This window comes from Phyllostomus discolor, chromosome 9, assembly GCF_004126475.2.
Source record: "Phyllostomus discolor isolate MPI-MPIP mPhyDis1 chromosome 9, mPhyDis1.pri.v3, whole genome shotgun sequence".
NCBI lineage: Eukaryota > Metazoa > Chordata > Mammalia > Chiroptera > Phyllostomidae > Phyllostomus > Phyllostomus discolor.
The window spans coordinates 16,643,255-16,667,322 of record NC_040911.2 but is presented as its reverse complement, the minus strand read 5'-3'; the positions used below and the strand labels follow the sequence as shown (position 1 = coordinate 16,667,322).

The following is a 24,068-nucleotide window of genomic DNA, read 5'->3' as shown; positions in this document are numbered from 1 at the left end:
CACGCCCCCAGTGGAGGACCTGGCCCACAACCCAGGCATGGGCCCTGACTGGGAATCTCGAACCAGCGACCTTTCGGTTCACAGGGGGCATTCAATCCACAGAGCCAACCAGCCAGGGTCCCACTTTCTCCTGTAGACTGTCACATGGTGTCTTCTTAGTGATCCAGGTTGCCTTGGTGTTTTAATAAACTTTTTCCTTACTTCCCAGTTGGTCCTCATCATCAAGTTCTGTTTATTTATTCCAATGTCTCATAATTGCCTCTTACTTCCTGTAGCTTCTGCTTCAGATCTTTCGGTCCTCATGCTGTAGTAGCCTCCTGGCTGCTTCTCCTGCCCCTCTCATCTTGCGCCGCACCAATACATGCTACGCATCAGTGGCAGGCTTCTTGTTTCTAGAGGGAGTCTTAGGTGAATTCTTCCCTCTTCTGAAGCCGTCACTGATTTTGCATCAGATACAGAATAAAGTCCCCATTCCCTAAATTGGCATTCAAGAGCTCCCTTATCTGACCCCAACTTACCTTAACCGATTTCTCCTTATCTTTTTATATACGCTCTGAAACACATAGCCAGATTATTGACAATTTAGGGTCACCTAAATAGACCCTGATTTTCTTCCTACCTCTTGACTCTCTGTTTTCCTTTCAGGGCCCAAATAAAGTCCCGCCTCCTTTTCAACCCGTGGCTTAATTATCCCATCTCCCCAAGATGATTGACATCTTATACCAAATGCCCATGAACTCATGCAGGAATCATTTTTTAACCTTTTATTTGTGTCCTTCATGTGTTGCTGTTTAACTGCTAGTGAAATGAGAATATACATAGCCAATATATGCTTTTTTGAGACTCAAAGACAAAAATTCCTTTAGGAAGTTCTTTAGTGTTTACATGCGCTGGACACCCTCCTAGGCACGTGGAAATAGTTTATGTGGTGGTACCACGGTGGGTCTGATGGTGGGTGTGATATTCACAGACCCACCATGCGTCTGAAAAAGAATAAATATACATTTATTTTAAGCACCCCCAAAATTTTTGAAATGAGAAGTAGATTTCTACATTTTGAATTTAGTCTTTCACAGACTCTAAAAATTGCCAGGTGGCCTTAAATGAACTCCCAGTGTATTTTTTAATGCTATCATAAGAAATATTAGACAGGAAAGCTTTTTAGTAGCGGCTTTTCAACACAGCCATTATAGATGTTGCTGTTTTTTTTAGATATGGGCGGAACACACTTATTCAATTTGAAGACTTTGGAAATCACAATGCCTTCAGGTTCTTGAGAAAATATCGGGAAAAATACTGTACCTTCAATGATGATATTCAAGGTAAAGCAAAAAGAGAACTTGAGAGTTTTTGACTTCTACTTTTTAAACCCTTTTTATGTGACCATTTCTTACTTTTTGAAATCTTTCTATTTCTTGTAGGGACAGCTGCAGTAGCGCTATCTGGTCTTCTTGCAGCGCAAAAAGTTATTGGTAAATCAATTTCAGAACACAAAATCTTATTTCTTGGTGCGGGAGAGGTAAGTTTTTATAAGCTTTTTGAACTTAAAACCACCATTCTTCTTTAGAATTGGAAAATGGGGCATAATGAGCTAATTTTGTTGAGATAGGTGGGGAGATCTTATAATTCAAGACCTCTGGTGTCAAGTAGTTTAAAATATGCTTAGAGAATATCACAAAGAATCAGCTTTTGTGTGATTTGTAAGGGAAGAATAAACCAAATATTTCTCAAACATTAATATGTAAAGTAAGTCAAGCATTGCAACATACTCTAGTCTTTACTTTTTAAATTTTTGATCCGTTGGACAGGCTGCTCTTGGAATTGCCAATCTTATCGTTTTGGCTATGGTAGAAAGTGGCATCTCAGAAGAAGAGGCAAAAAAGAAAATTTGGATGGTTGACAAGTTCGGTTTATTATTTAAGGTAAGCTGTTTAAACCTTGGAGCGGAAAAGCACCGTGACTGGCGCGGCAGGATCAGCCAGGTCCCGAGGGAAGGCGACCTTAGGGAAGGGGATTGAGAAATAAAGAGATGGTGTCAAAGCGGGGTCCGGTGGAGTGCCTGCTCTGGGGTGCAGAGGAGGGGACTGCTCATTGGTAAAGTCAGGCTGGATATATTGAGCCAGCTTTGAAGCAGAGCGTGAGAAAGACAAGCCGTAAGGCTAGGTACATTGTATTTTTGAAGAACATTTGCTGCTCCTCCTTGGTGGTGCTATAGCAGGCAGCCAAGTCATTCTTTTCTTGCGACAGTCCACCAGGCAGTCTTCCGAGGTCGGGGCAGCGGTGCTGAGCCCAAGGCCTGCTTCCCGCCCCCTTGTCACGCCTTGTCCTGCTTGGCCCTCCGCAGAAAAGCACGTTGTCATAACGACATTTTTAGTTTGATTTTTAGAACATTATCAATTTTTTAAATGGTCTCTCAGTGGACTCTCCGGATTGTACTAGCCAGGGACCTTCCCACATATTCTTGACAGAAATCTTCCAGTCTTGAACTTCTGTCTTTTATAAAGCCTCTTGCTTCACCTTCAAATCATAATCTCTGTGTTGGCACCAAGCCTATTCTTTCTTGCTTTGATTTTGATTCTTAAGAGATCGAATAATCCTGCAGATGATATTGTCCTTGACCCTTCTAATATTGGGTTTTCAGTGGGAACTCAGAGGATTGTAATTCACTTGTTACCAGGACATCTGATATTTGAGCAAAAAATTGTTAACCCTTTGGCAGTCATAATCCTCTTGGCAGTCATAATGCTTTTACCAATCTAACAGAAATCTGTGCACACTTTCCCCAGAAAAGGGCACGTAACCTTAAAGGCTTCATGGATAATGAAGAGCTTCTATCTCAGACTGATTTAGTGTCCTTTGGACACACCTGCCTTCCTAGCACTGATTGCCTTTTTATTACCTTAAGAAATGCCTTACAGGAGCCCCGGCTAGGGTAGCTCAGTGGATTGAGTGCGGGCTGCGAACCAAAGTGTCTCAGGTTCGATTCCCAGCCCGGGTACATGCCTGGGTTGCAGGCCATAACCCCCAGCAACCACACATTGATGTTTCTCTCTCTCTCTCTCTCTATCTCCCTCCCTTCCCTCTCTAAAAATAAATAAATAAAATCTTAAAAAACAAAAAAACAAAAACAATACTTAAAAAAAAAAAAGAAATGCCTTATAGCTTCTCCTCTCACACAGAACATAGGTAAACTGCTTCGTAACCGGACCCATCCCTGTCCACGGTGCTGTTGCATTTTTGCCTTAGATGATAATACAGCAGTTGTCATTTACATCTCTGGAGCAAGCATATCTCCTATGGCAGTTACTTGTCATTTATGTCTCTGGATCAAGTGTACTTTGCTCCAGCTCTGAGCTCTTTTCTTCCTAATTAGTACCAATATTAGCACAAAGGAGAAAATGAAACAGTTAAAGTGCGTGAGTGAAAAATCTTGAGTGCTTCAATTATACAAAATTTAAAATAATAGTTATTTAAAACATACCAGACATTGTGCTAAAACTTTGCATTTGTCATTTCATCAAACTTCTCAAAAACCCTATGGAATTTTACAAAAGAGGAAACTGAGGTTGAAAAAGGTCAAGTGACTTTTCTAAGGTGATCGATCAGCTTCTCAGTGATGGAGGTAGGATTGATTCCGACGTACCTGTGAAGCCTGTGCTTTTCACGTTTCCGCTGAGTTCCCTCTCGACAAGCTGTGACTGCTGTATTTGTCTGTATATAAGGCGCAGGGACCGTGAGACGTACTTCAGAAGACCATTGGGAGGGTGTGTATTTTTATTGGTACACAAATGGCTTGGTGTTTCTTTTTGTGATGTTGGTTTTCACAAATGTTTTGTGATTCTTTATAATATTTGTAATCGGTCAGGTTACAATGAGTGTAGTATTAGTTAGCGCTAGTGAGAACCCTGTTTACCTGCAGATTCAGAGTGAATTTTCCTTTTAGTCTGTAAGTAGCTTGGCCTATAGATTCTAGGCTTCTAGTCTCTCCTGGTGACCAGAAACACTGCCCTGCTTTTTGAGACCTTCCTGCTGAACCCCACTGTATTGGACAGGGTGGTCCTCCTGCAGACAAGCATGAGACGCTGTTGTTTTGAGAACCTCGATCTGGTGAGGCTGTGTTTCAGTCCTGTAGTGACCTTCCCAGCCAGCCGATGGTGGTGCGCAGCTTTGCCCAGCCCCTGCTGGTTTTTATATGGGGTTACTCTGGAGCTCTGATGGAAAAATTCGCCTTTGCAGGGGACAGCTTCTCTTTTGCCAAAGTAAGGATATGGATTTCTCAGCCTGCTTAGTTTATGCATTTAATATACTGAGAAATATTTCATTGTTCTAATTGGTCATTGGTACCTCTCTTGTACTAAGGATTTGTTTTTTACGGTTTTTGACTTGAGATTTGGGGAGGAAAGCATGTTTCTTCATTGAGCCATCCTGAACCAGAATTCCCTGTTTCTCTTGTATCTGAGCCCTTGGCAGTACACGCGCAATTCAGAAATTCTAAAAGCTCTGAAATCCAAAAGTGCTTTCTGAAACTCACTCAGTAACAGATCTGACTGATCTCAGCTTCTCTGCTAACCAAACCAGAAAGGCTGTTTTCAGTCTAACCGTGTGCACTTGGGGTGACTGTTCATTAGTTTGCTTCCGCTGTGGAGAACCCATTGGGAACCATTTGCAATATTTGATCTATTACCATAATAACTTCTAAAATATGAAAAATTCTGAATTCCAAAATGCATCAAGCCCAGTAGAGGGAGTGTAGGACTTTCTGTCATACTGAATTTAGGAGGACTTCACAGCATTTTTAGAGGGATTACGAAGTTTCTGGCTATAAGAGAATTTGATTTATGTTTCATGTTTGGATTTACGGACACAGTGGAGGTAGATTCGAAGATATGGGTTGAAGAGAAAAGGAAAGGAAAATGCATTCCTATTGTAGAAGCAATATGTGACTCATAGTAACGTCTTGTCAGTTAATCCTCAACAAGCATTTACCAAAAATACTGTATTTTATGTAAAAATTCAGGGGCGAAAAGCTAAAATAGAGAGTCACCAGGAACCATATGCTCACTTGGCCCCTGAGAACCTACCTGATACTTTTGAAGATGCAGTGAATGTACTTAAACCTTCAGCTATAATCGGTAAGTACAGTTGCTGACCTTACTTAACTGTATGTTGCCAGTCATAAGTTACAGGCAGGGTTATTAAAAATGAAGTGATAGATTTTACCTAGCTTTCAGCATTTATGATGTTTTCTGCACTAGCTTTTTGATTACAGTGTGTAAAGGAAGTTCAGTTAATGTATGTTGTTGGTGTTTTTAAGTGCGAGAAGCTGTGGGATGGGTTGGGTTTTGCTTTTAGAGTTAGTATGACTGATGGGTCAAGTCCTAAAAAGACCAAGCGCATTTGACACACTGTACCCAGAGAATTCTATGCAGAGTCAAAGGTTTTCATTGGCAACAAAGCTGAAAGCTTTGAGTATGTTTTGAGTCAGGCATTGAATAGCTGACGTGAGACTCTGCCAACACAGCATTAAGTTCACGGTGGAAAATGGAACAATCTTTAAAAGGGGAGCTATTTCATTTCCAGTGTAGCTGTAAGGTTTGAATGCACAATTTTTCTTTTAATTTTATCTGTTTTATGTAGGAGCCCTATTGAATGCTAAATAGCAAAAACAGTCACAAACAGTAAAGGAAAAGTATGTCAGTTTTTCTGTTGATTAGAACTCATAATCTTTAGAGCAAGAAGAAATTTTACAGGTCGTCCAGTCTGAGAACCTGTCCATTGACTCCATCCCTGGAGGGTGAAAGAAACAACAAGAAAGAATGTAATTGTTTTTGAACTCATGAACTCCTAAGAATGTGCCTGTGAACCTCCACGGGGAGAAACACTGAGTATAGATTCCTTTTTTACACAAGAAAAGCAGGCATGGAGATACTGAGCGAACTGCTGAAGGTCTGTGACTTTCAGAAAGCTGGGAGTGACAGCAAGCACTAAAACTGGTCTCCAGCCAGATCAGTATTATTCTGTGTTACATATAAAACAGAATTAATTATTTTGACTGTTGAATGGAAGTCTTCTCGCTGGATGAACTGGGTCAGAGCTTTGTGGAGGCGTCACTGAGTCATCCCCAGATTCCCCGCCGTGGGTTAAGTATCCTTCCTGCACGCCATTGTGCTTCCTTTAACCCTGCACACTAGGCGCGTTACCAGTTTTCTGATTGTTTACTTTGTTGTTTTTCTCTCAGCGCTAAGCTGCCTGCGTTGCACTCATTCTTATGTCCTGATGGCCTGATACAATGTCTGAGGCATTGTAGGTGCTTAGGAAAGACAGCAAATTGAACTGTATCAAGAGAGTGGATTGCTCTAGTCAAGATGATCTTTCAGTCCTTCTGCATTCCTATTATTTTGTAACATGGACCACAGACTTTCACAATTTGAATTGCCAGTTTTTTATCTTCTTTTTAAGATTTTTTAATTGTAAAATACGCTTAACTTAAAGTTGGCCATCTTACCTGTTTCCGAGTGTGCGCTTCAGTGGTGCTCCGGTGCATGCACACTGTTGTGCAGCCGTCTCCAGAACGCTTTTCATCTTGAAAAACTGAAACTCCGCGCCCTGGTAAACAGCAGCCACCTTACTCCAGCCCCTGCCCCTGTTCCACTTTCTGTATCTATGAACTTGACTATTTTAGGTACTTCATGTAATTTGAATTATACAGTGTTGGTCTTTCTGTGACTGGTTCATTTTACTTAGCATTATATCCTCAAGGTTCATCCATGTTGTAGCAAGCTCTGTCTTAATTACACATAGTGATGGAGGTAGTCTCACACTTTTTCTCTCTCACAGTTTACTATAGCTAGTGTGGACAATAAATATTTGAAGTGAGAACTCTGTATTTTATTGTGTTCCTTTTCATATTTTTATTATTTTGTATTGTTGTCCTATTACAGTTGTCCCAATTTTCCCCTATTGCCCTCCTCAGCCCAGCCCAGCCCCCCACCTCTCCACCCCACTCTCACGGTCAATCCCTGCACTGCTGTCTATGTCCAGGGGTCATTTATGCCTGTTCTTTTATTAGTCCCTTCCCTTGCTTTCCACCATTACCTGCCTCCCCCTCTTCTCTGGCTGCTGTCAGTCTGTTCCATATCTCTGCTTTTGTTTTGCTCGTTAGTTTATTTTGTTCATTAGATTCCTCTTATAAGTGAGATCATATGGTGCTTGTCTTTCACCAGCTAGCTTACACTTAGCATAATAGTCTCCAGTTCCATCCACACTATCACAAAAGGTAGGAGTTCTTTCTTTTTCTTCTTTCTGCTGCGTAGTACTCCATTGTGTGATTGTACTACAGTTTTTTTTTGATCCACTCATCTACTGATGGGCACTTAGGCTGTTTCCAGCACTTGGCTATTGTGAATAGTGCAGCTGCGAACATAGGGGTGCATGGGTTCTTTTGAACTGGTGTTTTGGGACTCTTAGCCTTTTCCCATTTGAGATCGTTTTCCTATAGCATTATCTCAAGCAATGCAAAATCTGTCTTTGTAATGGGAGTTAACCTGTGCTTTTGTTACGTTAAACCTATTGTAGAAATGTTGTTGGTAAGACTTGCTGTATTTTACTCCTAATGAAACTTGGCTGGTTTTCCTCTTATTTATCACAGGAGTTGCAGGAGCTGGCCGACTGTTCACTCCTGGTGTAATCAAAGCCATGGCTGATATCAACGAAAGGCCTATAATATTTGCATTAAGTAACCCTACAGCAAAGGCTGAGTGCACGGCTGAAGAAGCGTATACCCTTACACAGGTACTTAATCAATGATAACAGAATGAATCGGTTGTGTCTGTTAGTTCCCTTTGTTAGCCTGGTAGTTAACACTCTTGCAAACTGTTCATGGTTACTCTGGAGATCACAGCATGAGTCCACAGACCATCAGATTCCGATGTTAATTATTGCTGACAACAATTCCAGAAAGTGATCGCCTCATGATTTCTTTTTTAGCACCTTCATCCCTTTTGTGATGTTGTTGTACATTGTAATTGTCCATGTTAAACAAAAATTACTTATTTGGATTTACCTGTATTTTAATGTTTTCTGATCCCATTTGCTTTCCCCGCACTTCCGTGTCTCAGCCTAGGATCCCTGAGCGAAAGAACCTCCCAGCGGAGCTTTCCTTCATATTTGTCTGATGAATTTTCTTGATAAGGTCTCTATTTTGCCTTATTTCAGTGCGCATAGAAGTAAACGCTGGTAAATACTTTATTTCAGCACTTTGAAGATATTCTGTGGTTTTCTGACTTCTGCTTTTTCGGATACATCATTTCCTCTTGGGTTTAAGCAGTTTAGTACAATGGCCCTAGGCGTGGTTGTCTTTGTGTGTGTTCCACCTGAGGATGGAGAGCTTCTGGATCTGTGGCCTGATGTCCTTTGGGGGAAAGTGTTACTTTGGCAATATCTCTGATCCGGCCACATTCTCCCCGCTCCTGTGTCACTCCATCCGATAATGTGAATGTTGGACTTTGCCTTATGCCATACATCTCTTACCCTGCTTTCTCTGTGTTCCACCCTGTTTGCTCATGCATCTCAGTCTGGCGATCTTCTTTGTGCTTACCTTCCAGTTTGCATTTTCTCTTTTTAGCTGTGCTAATCTGTGGTTAGGTTCTTAATTTTAGTGTATTTTTTCATTTGCAGAATTAGCATTTCACTATTTTTATAGTAATTTATGTAGTGACAGGCTTAAAATTGCATATTAGAGAAATAATCAATTTACAAATACTGCTTTCTTGCCCACACATTTCATGATATAATTCTTCTTATCCTCTTATTTCTTCATTAGTGTTTGTCTTTATGACAGTCTTTTTCTTTCTTTTTTTCTTTAATCATCTAACAGCTGTCTGGAACAAACTTTTAGTTTCATCCAAGTTGTTTAAGATTTAGTTCTTTTCCATTCTTTGGCACATCTACTCATTGGGTTATATCCCATTTATAAGTATGTGCTTATGTACCATTAGGACAGTTGTCTTTTTTCCTACTATTCTGTAGAATATGTTTGTCGTCTCTACCATGTAATCACTTTCTGTATTGTTCTTGTTGGTGATCTTTTTTTTAAAAGACTTTATTTATTTATTTTTAGAGAGAGGGGAAGGGAAGGAGAAAAAGAGGGAATAAAACATCTATGTGTGGTTGCCTCTCACGCCCCACTACTGGGAACCTGGCCTTCAACCCAGGCATGTGCCTTGACTGGGAACCAAACCAGTGACACTTTGGTTCACAGGCCCATGCTCAATCCACTGAGCTACACCAGCCAGGGCTGTTGGTGATCTTTAAGTGGCTCTAGGAAGTGATTTTTAAAGGCTTGTTTACAATGGTATCCTGTAGTAATCATTGTTACCTAATGCCCATGGGGATAATTAATAAATTGTTATAAATGTTTTTGTCTCCGCCCTATTAAAAAATTTTTATAGAAAATTTCAAAGGTATATAGAAGTAGAGAGAATAGTATAATTAACTCTCATACTAACAGCTAGCTTCAAAAGTAATCAAATATTCAACAATTTTGTTTCTTATACATTGTACCCACTCCAAATTATTTTGAAGCAGATCACAGACATCAGATAACTTCATTATAAATATTATATCTCTCAAAAGTTAAGGATTTTTTAAAAAACATAACCACAGTATCATGATCATACCTTGCAATTTTAACAGTAATCTTTTAAAACTTATATGGTCCTTTTGTTTGACTTACAGTTCCATGCTAAAATTTTCTATCTTGCCATTTTATTTCTTAAATACATAAATCATAATTAAAGTTAAAGCCTGGTAGTAATAAATATCTAATTCTCCATCAGTTCATTTGTATCATCTTTCTTTTATTCTCTTAGTTACGCAGTTCTTCTCTTTCTGTAAGCCTAGTTTTCTTTTTATTTTTTGTTTCTTTATTGAGTTCTAGCTGAAGAATTGTTGCAACAATTGAGTCTCTGAATGAAATTATCTTCCTCCAGAGGGACTCTAACTTGTCCTCTGGGGGCTGTAAGTGAGGGAGGGACAGCTCCTCCAGTCCCATCAGGACGCAGCCCTGGAGGCCTCGTCTGTTTTCGCAGTTGACCCTTTCTGCCGGTGCGCACCCCTGTGGGGAGGAGTCAGAAGCCCTTGGGTATTTATCCTTTACTTTTTTTCTCTCTGACATCATGCAACTCCTGATAGCTTTGTTGCTTTGTTGCCTAGGTTCTTGGCCACAGGTTTTGTTTTCAGAATCAGCAGTCACCTTGAAGGGGAAGGCTTCAGATGCTGTGCTTTCGCATCTTGCTTTTAACTTCTTTTGGATCTTAAATGTTTCCCACCTCCAGACTCTCACTGTCTTGGTAGCACTCCCACTCCTTTGAAAAATACTTTTAATACTTTTTTTTTCAGTTTTTCTCATTGTTACCAGAGGGAGAGTTGGTGTGAAACAACCTAGAAGACCTTGCCAAAGTGGACCTCACCCTCAGAACTTGCCGAACTTACTATTCATGCACCTGATACTCATTAGCATTCTCTTTTTCTCCCTGTTCAACATTTTGTTTTAACACCTCTTCTCCCAAAATTTCTTTGCTTCTCTACCACCACCCTGTGTTAGTCAGAATGAAATCTCTTAAATATTAGTTTCCAACAGTTATAATCAGTATTGAAATCTTTTCTTTTGAAATCTTCCTCAAAGTCAGCATATAGATATCAAAATAAAAATCAGTCTCTTTAGTATAGTCTTACCTTTTACCAAAGCATGGTATTACTTTGAACTTGATTGCTCATCCTGTTCACTGGTCTTTACTACTTAAAACTACTGGTTACTGCTCCCGCACCCCACCCCCCAATTACATCTTAGTCTTACACAGTGACTGTTGGATACATACACTCAACGTAGCATGACTTTGGCATTTCCAAAATACAAAAACTTTAAATGTTTTGAGCAGTAGTAGTAAGTCACTAGAAGATTGTTCAGCCATTTAAGAATTTTATTTTTTGAAAGAATAAATATTGTTTTACTAGATACACATTATTGGAATGAATAAAAACTCCCCAAGGAGTTTCTCCCCAAGTACTGTTTCATGTACTGTTTTGAAAGAACACTTTTTTCACAGTTTTTATAACTTTGAAATTGTGTCATCTCTTAAAAATTATAAAAAGCATTTCATTGGAGGAGGGAGTATAAGGGGACTAAATGGTAATGGGAAAAATACAATAAAGATTAAATTTTTGAAAAAGCATTTCATCATAGTTCAGTTTTATGTAATTTCTGTCTTAGTGTTACATAAAATAATGACGCGTATTTGTGCACTGGCAGCGCCCTCTTACGTTTTTAGCCTCTTGTTCTCAGTGGGGAGACGCCGTGGTGTCACTCCGACACTCCCGCAGCTCTCAGCTCGGTGAGCGCCGCGGCAGCCAGCAGACAGACAGGCCAGCTCGGCCCTCGGATTGAGAATGCTGTTTTCATTCAGATCTGGCCACATCTAAGCAATAGGTGCATTATGATAAAAACAAAACAAAAATCAACAGCTTGGAGAAGATGAACTGCTGTAGAATATTGCCATTCTAGAGAACATCCCCCAAATCTTTCTAAATCTCCCAATTTACTGGTATCATGGGGACATACCACTTTTCCCGTGAAGTACTATATTGTATAATTCACTTTATGAAGCTATTAAAATTAATGGTACCACCATAATCTTTATTATTATATACATTATTATTGTTGTGGTAACATGTATGGCATTAACCACGAACTAATGTTAATGTTCAAAGAAACAAAATTTTTGTCACAAGTACAGCTATGCGTAGAAAGTTGTAAGCCCTGGCTAGGTAGCTCAGTTGGTTGGAGCATTGTCCTACAGACCAAAGGTTGCAGGTTCGATTCCTGGTCAAGGCAAATGCCTAGGTTGCCTGTTCGATCTTTGGTTGGGGCGTGTACAAGAAGGCTACCGATTGATGTTTTTCTCTCACTTCAGTGTCTTCCTCTCTCCCTCCCTCCCTCTCTCTCTCTCTCTCTCTCTCTCTCCTCTCTCTAAAAACAAACACACAGAAAAGAAAGTCTTACGGTGAGGATTAAAAAAGAGAGAATGATAAGAGTTGTCTGTAGAAAACAATATAGTTGTTGCTCCAAACTAGTCACCCAAGCCCACCACTAAGCATGTAGCTAACTTGCTTCAACACCTAAATCTTGTATCATTTTGAAATTGAAACTATGTCCTGTAAAAGTAGTAATTACTGTACATTGTGGACCTTCAGGTCATCCCACGGGTCAAATTCTTGAGTGTTAAATGCACGAATGCCAAGGGCCTGCTATATCAAGTAGTGATACTGAGGCATTACACTTTTGGTATAATTTGTATTTTAGATTGCTAGACAGTTCTGTTGAATGTTCAAGTTTCCATGGCAGTTTGTCCATCCTTCCATGTGGACATAGTTCAGGTGATTTTTTTGTAAATCATCTCTTAACTTAATCCAAGAAGCTGTTTAAACATGATGTGAATATGTTACATATTATTGTAAGAGGTTACCCTGTTAGAGAACTGTTGATTTCTTCTTGACCTTTATGTTACTTTTTGCCAGGGAAAGGCAGGGGTGATGGAGGTCACTGGGGGGAAATTATATAAAGGATTTTGTTTTATAAAATAGTGTTCAGATACTTTTCACAGGCATATACTTCTCTGCGAGCTACAGAGTGCCAGTGACATTTATTATATGCCATTGTAGAACACACTACCCAAATCAATGATTACAACACATTTGGAGACATTTTTGTTTTAACAAGGCAACATGCCTTTTTTTTTCTTGGATTGATAGTGTGGTTGTATCAATGCCTCTTGTCTAAACTGGCTTACTTTGGGAGCATTGTGGCATAACAGAGAAAGACCGTGGCTTTGAAGTTCTAAATCTCTAGATCCCAGTTTGACTGCTACAGCTGTGATGTGTGGCTTTTTACAGAGTCCTTGGAAGTGGCTAAGCCATAGTTTTCTGATTTTATTTTATCAGTGAAATCAAGGTAGCGATGGCCTCCTGAGGTTTTATGCAGGCTCACTGAACCGGGTTAACACTCAGAGGGCCCCTGGTACCAAGCCAAAGACAGCAGATGTCCAGTGAACAGTAGCAGTTTAAAGTTGGGTGCTTTCTACTTCATTCAGAGATACTCACACACGGGCCATCTACATTTTAAAGTTGTTTTAAAGGAAATGGAAGTGAAAGGCTTTTCAACAATTATCATGGGACGTTTTTTTCAACTTGCATAAAATACACTTCATTCTAATAAGGATTTTTATGATGTGATTGTGTTATATAATAAATTGTTCCTGTTTGCAAACGACATGTTGCTCTACTTTACCACAGGATTTAATCTTGTTTAAGTTAACCCCCATGTTTTAGAACACGCAGAGTAACGAAATCGAGGTGACATCATTTCTCAACAGGGAAGGTGTCTGTTTGCCAGCGGCAGCCCGTTTGGGCCGGTGCAGCTGAGTGATGGGCAGCTGTTCACGCCAGGTCAAGGAAACAACGTGTATATTTTTCCAGGTAAATGTCACTGTTATGTATGTTGCAGAGTAGTAATTGATGACACATAAGTACTTCGTGAAATTCTTTAGAACCTAAGGTTAGAATGGACCAGAGTATTCACAGGATTCTGGTATGACTACTGTACAGGGAAGCCCAAGGAACTCGGCAAACCCATCTTGCTCTGTTTCCCCTGAACATGTATTCATATTGTTTGTTAAACTTGTTCTTATTATAGAAATAATGTAGTACATGGCTCATAAAAATGCAGAAGAAACAGAATGGCGTAAAATGCTAGGACCCTCCTTATTTCCCCTTGGTACCGCCTTATCTCCGCTCTCAGCTGCAACCGCAGTTGGTGAGGAAGCACAAGTAACAGTTCACACAGATGTTCTCCTACTTGGCTTCCTCTCTCTACCACTCAATTTGGATCATCACAGCTTTCAGTTTTCCTAGTAGCTACCTTTATCTTTATGGACCACAGTCAAAGAGGTTTTGTGAACAACTTTAGCTTGCCACAGTGGAAATGCAAAAAATCTGTGTTCCGTATTTCACCCCTCACTTTTGGTTAGTTAGTGTTGCTCGTGGTAGGGAGCTCTTTTTAGACGTGTGTGTTGTGTGACGCTGTCTCCCATGTTCGTCTGTGGATTGGCTCTGAGATGAAATGATTATGTAAATTTTATTCACATCTAAACCAGAGTGTAATTTGATAAATATTACAGAATATGGGATTCTCTATCACAAAATTTTAATACTTAATCTTTCAAGGGTCAAATATAATGGATTCTTTAATTTCTTCCCAGTTTGCTTCCTTTTTTCTGGGTGCTATTCCATGACAAAGTATTCCCGGGTCCCACGCTTCCTTGTTCTCTGTTTTGTACGTGTGTGCTATTTCTTTCCGTTGTGATGCTATTTCTCTCCGAATTAGTCTCGTTTTGGGTTTGTTTTTTTTTTCTGGGATGCATCTTTGTATAAGTTTTTTATAAAAGCATGGAAGAAATTTCATGAGTTTTCACTTCTCTGAAAATGTCTTTATTTTGTCCTGGTCATTGGGTAGAGAGAGAGATGTAGCTTCAAAGTCATTTTCTGCAGACTTTTAAAAGCATTTCCTCCTTTCACCTTTAGTGGCCAGTATTGCTAATGAGAAATCTGGCATCAGTGCGATTCTCATTCTTTTATACGTACTAGCTTTATCTCCCTGTAATGTTGAAAACTTCTGTCTTTATCTTTCAATTTCCGAAAGGTTCATAGGGATACATTCAGGTTTGGGCTTCTTGCCAGTTATCACGTGTGTCTGTGGGCAGGCCAGTCTATGCTGTTTTCTCCTCCAAAGGATTCTTTCAAACTTTTATCCCCCTCATTTCTTCCATTGTTTCTGTGTTTTCCATGTGGAACATGTGTTAGACCCTGGTCCAATCCCTCTATTGTCCTTGACTTGTAAATTTCATTTCACGCCTTCCCCTCTGCCTGTTTTATCACATAATATGGGGGGGTTCCTGTAGTGTTCATTTACTCATCTGTATCTGTTCTGTTTTCTAGCACTTCTAGGTGTGTTTTGTTGCAGTTTTTTTCCTTTTATTATGGAAAATATTAATCGTATACAAAATCAGAGGGAGGGATGAAGTCCCATGTTCTCATGTCCCACTTTTTAGCAGTTTTCAACAGGTAGCCTGTCATATCTCCCATACTTGACCTTCACTGGGTTGTTTTAAAGCAAATCAGAGGCATCACATAATTTCATTCAAAACTACTTCAGTAGGTAGCTTTACGAAAGTAATTTTTATTAAACATAGCCATATTAGTGGTTTCATATCAAAGGAAATTCATAAGAATTGCTTAATATCATATGTCCTCAATTCAGTCAGTTCAGCAATTTTTTAAATTCCCAACACCTTTTTCATCCTAGAATCACTCTTTTTAATAAAAGCTTTTATCTTCTTAAAAAGTTGCAGTATTCTTTCAAATGTCTAAGAGTTCAGATTCTTTGCAGTATTTCTTCCTTCATGGTGTTTATTTTCCATAAATTTCTGATGGTTCTTAGTTGCTTGTTTTAGTGAGAGACTCTGTTGAGTAAAGCAGGGATTTGACACGAATTCCCCCTGTGCTCACGTCTTCCTCCTCACTGGCCTCTCCCGCAACAGCTGCCAGTAGGCTCCCGTTCAGGTTCTGGGACAGACAGACTCACTGCATGTGTAGCTGTCACTGGGTAAGCGTGCTGTCACTGCAGTCCAAGAAGGCTCTTGCCTGCGAATATCCGAGTGCTCTTGTGTGTCAGCTTTTCTCCTTCTTTCCGTGCAGCTGTGGTTGTGTAGAGTCCTACCCTGCTGGTCTCCTGAGACCTATCGTCTGCGATAGAAACTGTTCCATCACTGACAGTCTCTTTCTAGAACTTGATAGTGTTCAAATTGATCTGTTCTATCCAACAACCTTTCTTTGGCACAAAGGCATAAGGGCATGGAAAAAATACTTTGCTGATTTAACACAGCCATTTTTTATAGCATATTTGACTAATAAGGAAATTGGCAGTTGATAACTTTTATACAACATTTCTGTTTTTTCTTGGCTGCTTTGCATTTTAGCGGGGTGGTGGTTGGGGTAGGGGGTGAGTTACCAGTGACTTGCTTTCAGTCTGGGAATTTATTCTACTCCTTTGACAATTTGAAAAGTTAACTTGCTAAATAAACTGTTTAAAATGTATTCTAGGCGTGGCTTTAGCTGTTATTCTCTGCAACACCCGGCATATTAGTGACCATGTTTTCCTAGAAGCTGCAAAGGTAAATGTTTTAAATATTGTTTGGTTATTTTATAAAAGATGAATTATAAAGATTAAAAGCAGAAAGAAAAAGAAAATGGGTTAAATCTGCCTTATGAATGGAAAGGAAGTTACTCATCCATTGCTTTTTTGATTTGCCCATCTACTTTTGCATAACATTTTTTATCATGCTTTTTCAAATGTTTGATGGTAACCTATGAATCCTTTCATATTTGCAACACATCTACTGTACCTATATTACATGTATGTGACAGCAACATTGTGACAGCATAGGTAAAGTGTAACTCCTTGTGAGCTCTTAATGACAATTACTGATTTATTTGAGTAATTGGAGCTCCAAACTTGGCAATATAGGTTTTGAATAACTCACATTAATACAAATGTTGATGTCCATTCTCATGGGAACTGTTATAATTATGCCAAACTCTGTAAGTTAAGTCAAATGTCAGGAAGTCATTAAATGTGGTTATTTTTTCATTGTTTGGTGGTGAGAAGAGTATTAATTTCTGCAGTGGTGTAAGTGCATTCCTGCTAGGAGGAGGAGAATTGTATTACCTGTATTGTTCTCTGCTCCCCCAGCCCTTTTCTGTTTCATTATGTCTTCATTATCCTGTGTTGTATGAACAAACGGAAGTGCTGTTTTTCTCTTTAGGCACTGACAGATCAACTGACAGATGAAGAGCTGGCTCAAGGGAGACTTTACCCACCTCTTGCTAATATTCAGAAAGTTTCTATTAACATTGCTATTAAAGTAAGTAATAGCTTATACTTCTTCACGTACGTTCTCATGGCATTTTCTGATGTAACACAAGTTTATTAGAGAAAAATTTGAAACACTAAGAGGTTGCAAAGAAGAAATTTTAGGCCACCCATATTCAACCAAAATATAGCCCCATTATTATTTTGGGCTTGTTGCCTTCTAGTCTTTTTTCTTCATAAACATATACAGTGACCCTGGCTGGCGTAGCTCAGTGGATTGATTGCGGGCTGGGAACCAAAGTGTCCCAGGTTCGATTCCCAGCCAGGGTACATTCCTGGGTTGCAGGCCAGAACCCCCAGCAACCGCACATTGATGTTTTCTATCTCCCTCCCTTCCCTCTCTAAAAATAAATAAATAAAATCTTTAAAAAAAAAAACACATACAGTGAGTGCACACGGGCCAGTCACCTGTACTTGTTTTTGTAACTGGTTTCTCACTTCCCTTTTTTCACTTAATATGTTGTAAGCCTTTTCCCATATAAATCAATAGTAATTCTCATGTGTGATCATGAATGCTGCTTGTAATTCTCATTACATCATAATTAGTTTAACCATTTCTGTTTGGATGTTTAGGTGTTTTTCATTTTGTTAGAAATAATATCGTAGTGGACATCCATAGATAAGACTTCATGTGCATTTGTGACTGTTTTTCCTTAAGATAAATTGCTAATCATAAGGACAACAGTTATTAACATGCTAAGACTGCTGATATATATTGCCAAATATTTCTCTGGGAAAAAGTATTGATTTACATTGTACCTGTTTGATATGAGTGTATTTGCTTTCCCCACACCTTTGCCAATACTTAAGAATTATTATTTTTTAAATATTGTATATTTTTTAAAAGATTGTATTTATTTTTAGAGAGAGGGGAAAGGAGGTAGAAAGAGAGGGAGAGAAACATGGGCATGCAAGAGAAACATAGATTGATTGCCTCTCGCACTCCCCCAGCTGGGGACCTGGCCTGCAACCCAGGCATGCACCTTGGCTGGGAATTGAACTGGCGACCCTTTGGTTCACAGACTCAGTCCACTGAGCCACACCAGCCAGGGCAAATCTTATGTATTTAATAGGCGAAAAATGAATCTGATTTTTATTTAAAACACTCATTTTATTATAACATTGGAGATATTTTATGTTTATTGAACAATTATATTTCTTCCATGAACAGCCTATTCATGACCTTTGCTTGTTTTTATATTTGTCTTTCTACTTTTTTTACTATTATTTTTTCATTCTTACCCAAAAACATTTGTTTCCATTGCTTTTTGACAGAGAGAGAGAGAGAGAGAGATATGGCAATGTGAGAAACACTGATTGGTTGCCTTCTTGTATGTGTCCCAGCTGGGGATCAAACTCACAACCTGGGTATGTGTCCTGACCAGGAATCGAACTCGTGACCTTTCGGTCTACAGGACAGTGCTCCAACCAACTGAGCCACAGTGGCTAGGGCTGCCTTTCTGCTTTCTAATACTGATTTATAAGAGCTCTTTATTAGGAGAAATGATCCTAATACATTCCTTTTATGCGTATGAGCATAACGTCTTTGAATCTGTTACTAGGAGTCTGTTCCTGACTGTGTTTGTCTATCATTAGGTACTGTTTGAATTATTATGGTAATATGTATAAAGTGTATTATTTGATACTATGTTTCCATTATTATGGTTTTTCAGTTTTTTCAATTAGAAAGCCCTGCAATTATGTATAAAAGTATGTCGTATGAATCAAATAGGTGAAATTGAGTCTCTCAGTATTGACTCTTTCCCACTCAGTACCTCTCTCTACTTAAGGTTTTTTGGGTTTAAGTCTTTCAATATAATTCTGCTGTTTTCTTCATCTAAATGCAGCATGTCTCATTACTTATTTTCCTAGATATTTAAAACTTCTTTGTTATTTCTTTGTTATTCTTGGCCCTGGCCAGTGTGGCTCAGTGGATTGAATGCCAGCCTGAGAACCAAAGGGTTGCTGGTTTGATTCCCAGTCAGGGTACATGCCTGGTTATGGACTAGGTCCCCAGTTTGGGGGTGCTCAAGAGGCAACCATACATTGATATTTCTCTCCCTCCTTTCCCCTCTCTCTAAAAAATAAATAAATAAGTAAAGTCTTTTAAAAAATAAAATTTGGGGTTATCTTATATATTAATGACCTCACTGGTCATTTCTGATATATAGGGAAGGTATTAATTTTTATAAATTTGCCTGATAACTAGTTTCTTTGTTGAACAATCTCAATTCTTTTAATGGTTTCTCAGTTTTTTTTTGGAATTGTTGAGTTTTGAACTATCTGCAAATAATTTCTTGTTTAAAAAAAATACATATAACTTGCCCTGGCCGAGTAGCTCAGTTGGTTGAGGCATCATCCCGATACACCAGGGTTGCAAGTTCAATCACCAGTCAGGCCACACATAAGAATCAACCAATGAATGCATCAGAAAGTGGAATAACAGATGGATGTTTCTCTCTCTCTCTTAAAAATAAAATCAGTTAAAAAAATATGTATAGCTCTTTTCTTCCCCTGTCTTGCTAAATTAGTTAATACTCGAGCAGTTTTAAGCAATTGGGTTGATAAGGGCATTCCTTAATATCATACGTGATGCTAGCTTTCATTGAATAAATATTTTTTAAATACTTTATATGTTTATTTTTAGAGAGAGGGGAAAGGGGAGAGGAGAGTGAGAGAAACATTGGTGTACAAGAGAAACTTCAGTTGGTTACCTCTTGTATGCCCCCAGCTGGGGAGCTGACTCACACCTCAGGCATAAGCCCTGACTGGGAATTGAACAGGCAACCTTTCAGTCTGCAGGCTGGCACACTGAGCCATGCCAGCCAGGGCAATAAACATTTTTTAATCTTTTTAAAGAAGTAAGCTTTTATTTTTAGTTTACTAAGATTTTCTTAAACATTAGGATTAGATAAATGCATCAACTACATTTTCAGCTTTTACACTGATGACCGTAAGATTTTACCCCTTTGACTCTTAATTTGATACTTATAAACTAAGCAAAGACTGGGATGGAGTAAAGGATGATATATTTAGGAAATAGTAGCCAAACCAGTCGAGTTGGAGTCTTACAGTATAGGTAGGAAAATGGCCTCAGATAAGATCTGAATGTTATCTTAAACTTGTGTAAACACCCAAATGCCAGACTTCAGAGTCTGACTGAATACCTTACTATTGCAAAACAGCTGAAGATTTTAGAGGCCAGAACTAGCATGAGTGGAGTTCAACTTTAGGACTTAGAAAGTGATATTACAGGCATGGCAGAGTTTAGGAGATACCAGTCTATTCAGAGGTTTGCTGGCGTGTCCAGATGGAAGGTGCTGCATGAGGAAGGAGATGGGTGTTCGGGGCTGGGATAGGCGCAGAGCCCCAGGATCACGTCTGTTCCCCTGTCCCAGGGTAGAGAGTCCTTCTCCATTGGTTCAAGGCTTTCCTTCCTAAGAGCGAGGAATCGGGAGAGGAAGCAGTGCTTTGTATCCGCGCCCCCAACCCCAACCCACAGCCACTGAGCATTTTCTGAGAGCCGCCAGTCCCTCCTGCACGCCCGCATCGCCAAGGAGAGCTCCGAGCTCATCATGCCTGCCCCCAGTCTTTCTGGTGGATGCAAGTGTGTTTCCAGCAGTAGTCTAGAAAATAACTGAACCATTTCCCATCACGAAATACAGTGACACTGAGCTCCTGGGACCAAGGGTTATTTTTAATAACCACCATTTTTTTGGTTAAGTTTTCTTTTTTGTTTTAGAATTTGATTCACTTTTGTGTTTTTTAAAGATTTTATTTATTTATTTTTAGAGAGGGAAGGAAGGGAGGGAGGGAGAGAGAGAGAGAGAGGGAGAGAGAGAAAGAAACATCCATGTGCGGTTGCTGGGGCTTATGGCCTGCAACCCAGGCATGTACCCTGGCTGGGAGTCGAACCTGGGACATTTTGGTTCCCAGCCCGTGCTCAATCCACTGAGCTATGCCAGCCAGGGCAAGTTTTTCTTTTAGGAAGCTGAAATAAACTTTAATAGTAGTCACCATTTGGGATGGGAATTGGAGGAGGAGGAGGAGAAAGACAGGCTTGTTTGGATGTCTCTACAATGTGTGGCTACACTTGTAAAGTTAAAATAAAGTCATAACGGGGGCTTACTGGATGACAGACAGGCACCGTGCTACCCTGTGAGGAGCCTGTTCCTTCCACCTCATTTTACACTAAAACGGAGGCTCAGTGGGTTTGCGCTCACCAGCTGTCATGGTCTGCAGCTTGGTCGCAAAGATCAGAAATTCATTTAAGTTCATTTAAGTGGGAAATGGCCTAGCTTAACTGCTTAGAGTCCAGGATCTAAATTCAGAATGTTTTGGGTTTAAAACACAGCTCACGTAACTATAATACCTTTGGCAAGTTACTTAAACTCCTTATACTTTGGTGCCCTCATGTAAAGTGGAAGAATAATAGCACTTACGTCGCTGGGTTCCTGTGAAGCACACGGAACGTGCCCGGCGCTCAGGGATGGTGGGGAGCTGCCATGTGTGGGTGTCAGGCCTGCCTTTCTGCGACCCTGTAGTTCTAGTGTCCAGACTTGATTTATGATAGTTTCTATGTCTGTTTCTCCTAATTCGAGAGCAAAAACATCAGGCGCACTTTGGTTAGGTTTCCACTCCATTCCAGTGAGCTGCAATTAAGTAGACTCCTACACACGGTTTCAGCAGGACCCTGGGGAGAAGGGACATGGGAGGCACACGTCACGCAAGTAGGTGCACTTGACTGACACAGTGTAGCTTAACAGTGTTGTTGGATTGGACTGTTCAGGCAGTGCCAGTAATTCAGGGTGAGGAGGTGACTTTAAACACGTCAAACTTACGGTAAGATAGCAGATGACCTTTACTTCATCTTTTAAAAACTTTCGATAGTCTCGACATGGTTTGAGATGAGTCAGAGTAATGTCATGTTTTATTTTGAAAAAAGAAAAATGCTATTCTTTTAAGTTCACTTATCTGTGTTTTAATAGTCCTTTTTCTCTCAAATAGGTTAGTGCTCAGAGTCCACCCAGTAATCTTATTTCCTTTTCAGGTTACAGAATACCTGTACACTAATAAAATGGCCTTCCGATACCCAGAACCCGAGGACAAGGCCAAGTACGTTCAAGAGAGACTATGGCGAAGCGAATACGACTCCATGCTGCCCGACGTGTACGAATGGCCGTCCTCGGCAAGCCCTCCCCCACTGGCCGAATAGAAGCGCCCGCCCATAAATACTGTCCAGGCTTCAGGGAACCCCTTTTTTCAGACAAAAATATAATGTTCTCAGATGTGTGGGTTTTTTCTGTGTTTTATTCTCCCCCACTGCTTTGTTTGACTTACTTTTCCCCATGAATCTTCCATATGGGGTAGATGTGTTGAGTACATTGTTAGCGCCCACCAGCACCCTGCTGTCAGATAGTCATAATGCTTGCACTCCGATCTGTAGCTCGTACCACATGAAAGGGATGTTACAAATGTGTTTGCAAACGTCTTCACCTGTGCTCTTGTTCACACTTGCCAAAGCGTTCCCTCTTTACTGTTGTCGGTGATAACCTCTCACCCCGTCCTTCTAGGGCTACCAAAGTACGAACTTCTGTGCAGAAGAGCAGAGAACTATGAGAAAAAGCCAAATTTAACTAAATTCTAAGAACAAATTGTCTATCGAAAATGTTCTTTTATTTGTCCTTCATGCCCTGAAATTCCTTTCTGGTGTAAAGATCCAGAGAAATATGAAAAATCTACCCTATTATTTATTTGTTAGACTGAATTAAGGCTTAACTCTGGCATTGTGAGACAGAAATGGGAACTCCTGCTGCCTTTAGATGAATTAAATAATATCATTTCGACAGTGTATAAAAATCAGTGTAACTTTTTTATTTAATAAAGGTAATAACTTAAATTTAATTGCTTTGGTTATACTTTTTATTGCCCAAGTAGAAATTTAGCTTTGTTTATTAGAAGAAACACATTATTTTTATCTTCTTATTTTCTAGGTGATTCTGAGGAGGGGGTATGGGGTGCCTAATGCATAACTTATGACTGATGTCGTATGACTTTTAAGACGTTAGCGATTGTTTCACATCTGAGTCATAGTTAAGTGAAGAGGCCGTACCCTGATTCCAATGGTGATGCTCCAATACTTGAGATCATTTGGGGATGGTCCTACAGGACATTCCTTTGAGTATCATTAGTGACAGTTCTTTCTCCGTTAAAGACATTTAATTTTTTGAAACCACCAAAATTAATTTAGAGCTAAATGGGGATGAATAACATATTCAGATCTTTTTTGTTAGTCCATTTTCGTGCCATCTTTCATCCCGGTAAAATGGGTGGTAACTGGCTAGTGAGACCAGTTTTTATGTGGCTTCCATATGGAGAGTTCTAAAGGAAGATCCAAAATCATCTTGAGACGTAGTACTATCTCTCTATATATGCCTAACTTAGTTGCTTTGAGGGAATAACATTTTTAAATGCTAACTGCAAAAAATTATTCACAGCTACATATCAGCATGCACATTACCTGACATTTCTCTCCACAGTCCTTGATATGTTAGATAGAATATTCTGTAGGGAAAAAACTGGGGCTCTGTTTTTAGTTTCATCTTTTCTTCTACCTATAGGCGGAAAATAAGTCACAATATTTTTTAGTATAATTCAGCCTTTTAAGAATGCTCAAAATGGCCCTGGCTGGTGTGGCTCAGTGGATTAAGTGCCAGCCTATGAACTGAAAGGTTGCTGGTTCGATTCCCAGTCAGGGCAAATGCCTGGGTTGTGCGTCAGGTCCCCAGTACGAGCCTGTGAGAGGCAAACAATTGATGTATCTCTTGCACGTGGATGTTTCTCTCCCTCTCTTTTTCCCTCCCTTCCCCACTCTCTCTAAAAATAAATAAGTACAATCTTTTTAAAAAAATGCTCAAAATGGTATTGCCATTCAGAGTGTGGGAAAACACTATTGGTTAATTCATGTAACAGATGAATAAAGTCAGAAGTCTGTTACAAATCTATTTCATAAAGTAAGCAACTAGGT

At 39.6% G+C, this 24,068-nt stretch overlaps 1 protein-coding gene across 1 annotated transcript in view; it reads left to right on the top strand.

The window, feature by feature from the left end:
• The window catches only part of ME2 (malic enzyme 2), a 47,064-nt gene extending 24,119 nt beyond the window's left edge, over positions 1–22,945 (top strand). Inside the window, exons 8-16 of the mRNA XM_028524129.2 lie at positions 1,213–1,322; positions 1,422–1,519; positions 1,809–1,922; positions 5,018–5,132; positions 7,649–7,791; positions 13,428–13,530; positions 16,213–16,283; positions 16,935–17,033; positions 22,092–22,945. Of these exons, the coding sequence (XP_028379930.1) occupies positions 1,213–1,322; positions 1,422–1,519; positions 1,809–1,922; positions 5,018–5,132; positions 7,649–7,791; positions 13,428–13,530; positions 16,213–16,283; positions 16,935–17,033; positions 22,092–22,256 (1,018 nt within the window). The 3' untranslated portion in view covers positions 22,257–22,945. The remainder of the gene's footprint in view (positions 1–1,212; positions 1,323–1,421; positions 1,520–1,808; positions 1,923–5,017; positions 5,133–7,648; positions 7,792–13,427; positions 13,531–16,212; positions 16,284–16,934; positions 17,034–22,091) is intronic.
• The last annotated feature ends 1,123 nt before the right edge of the window (positions 22,946–24,068 follow it).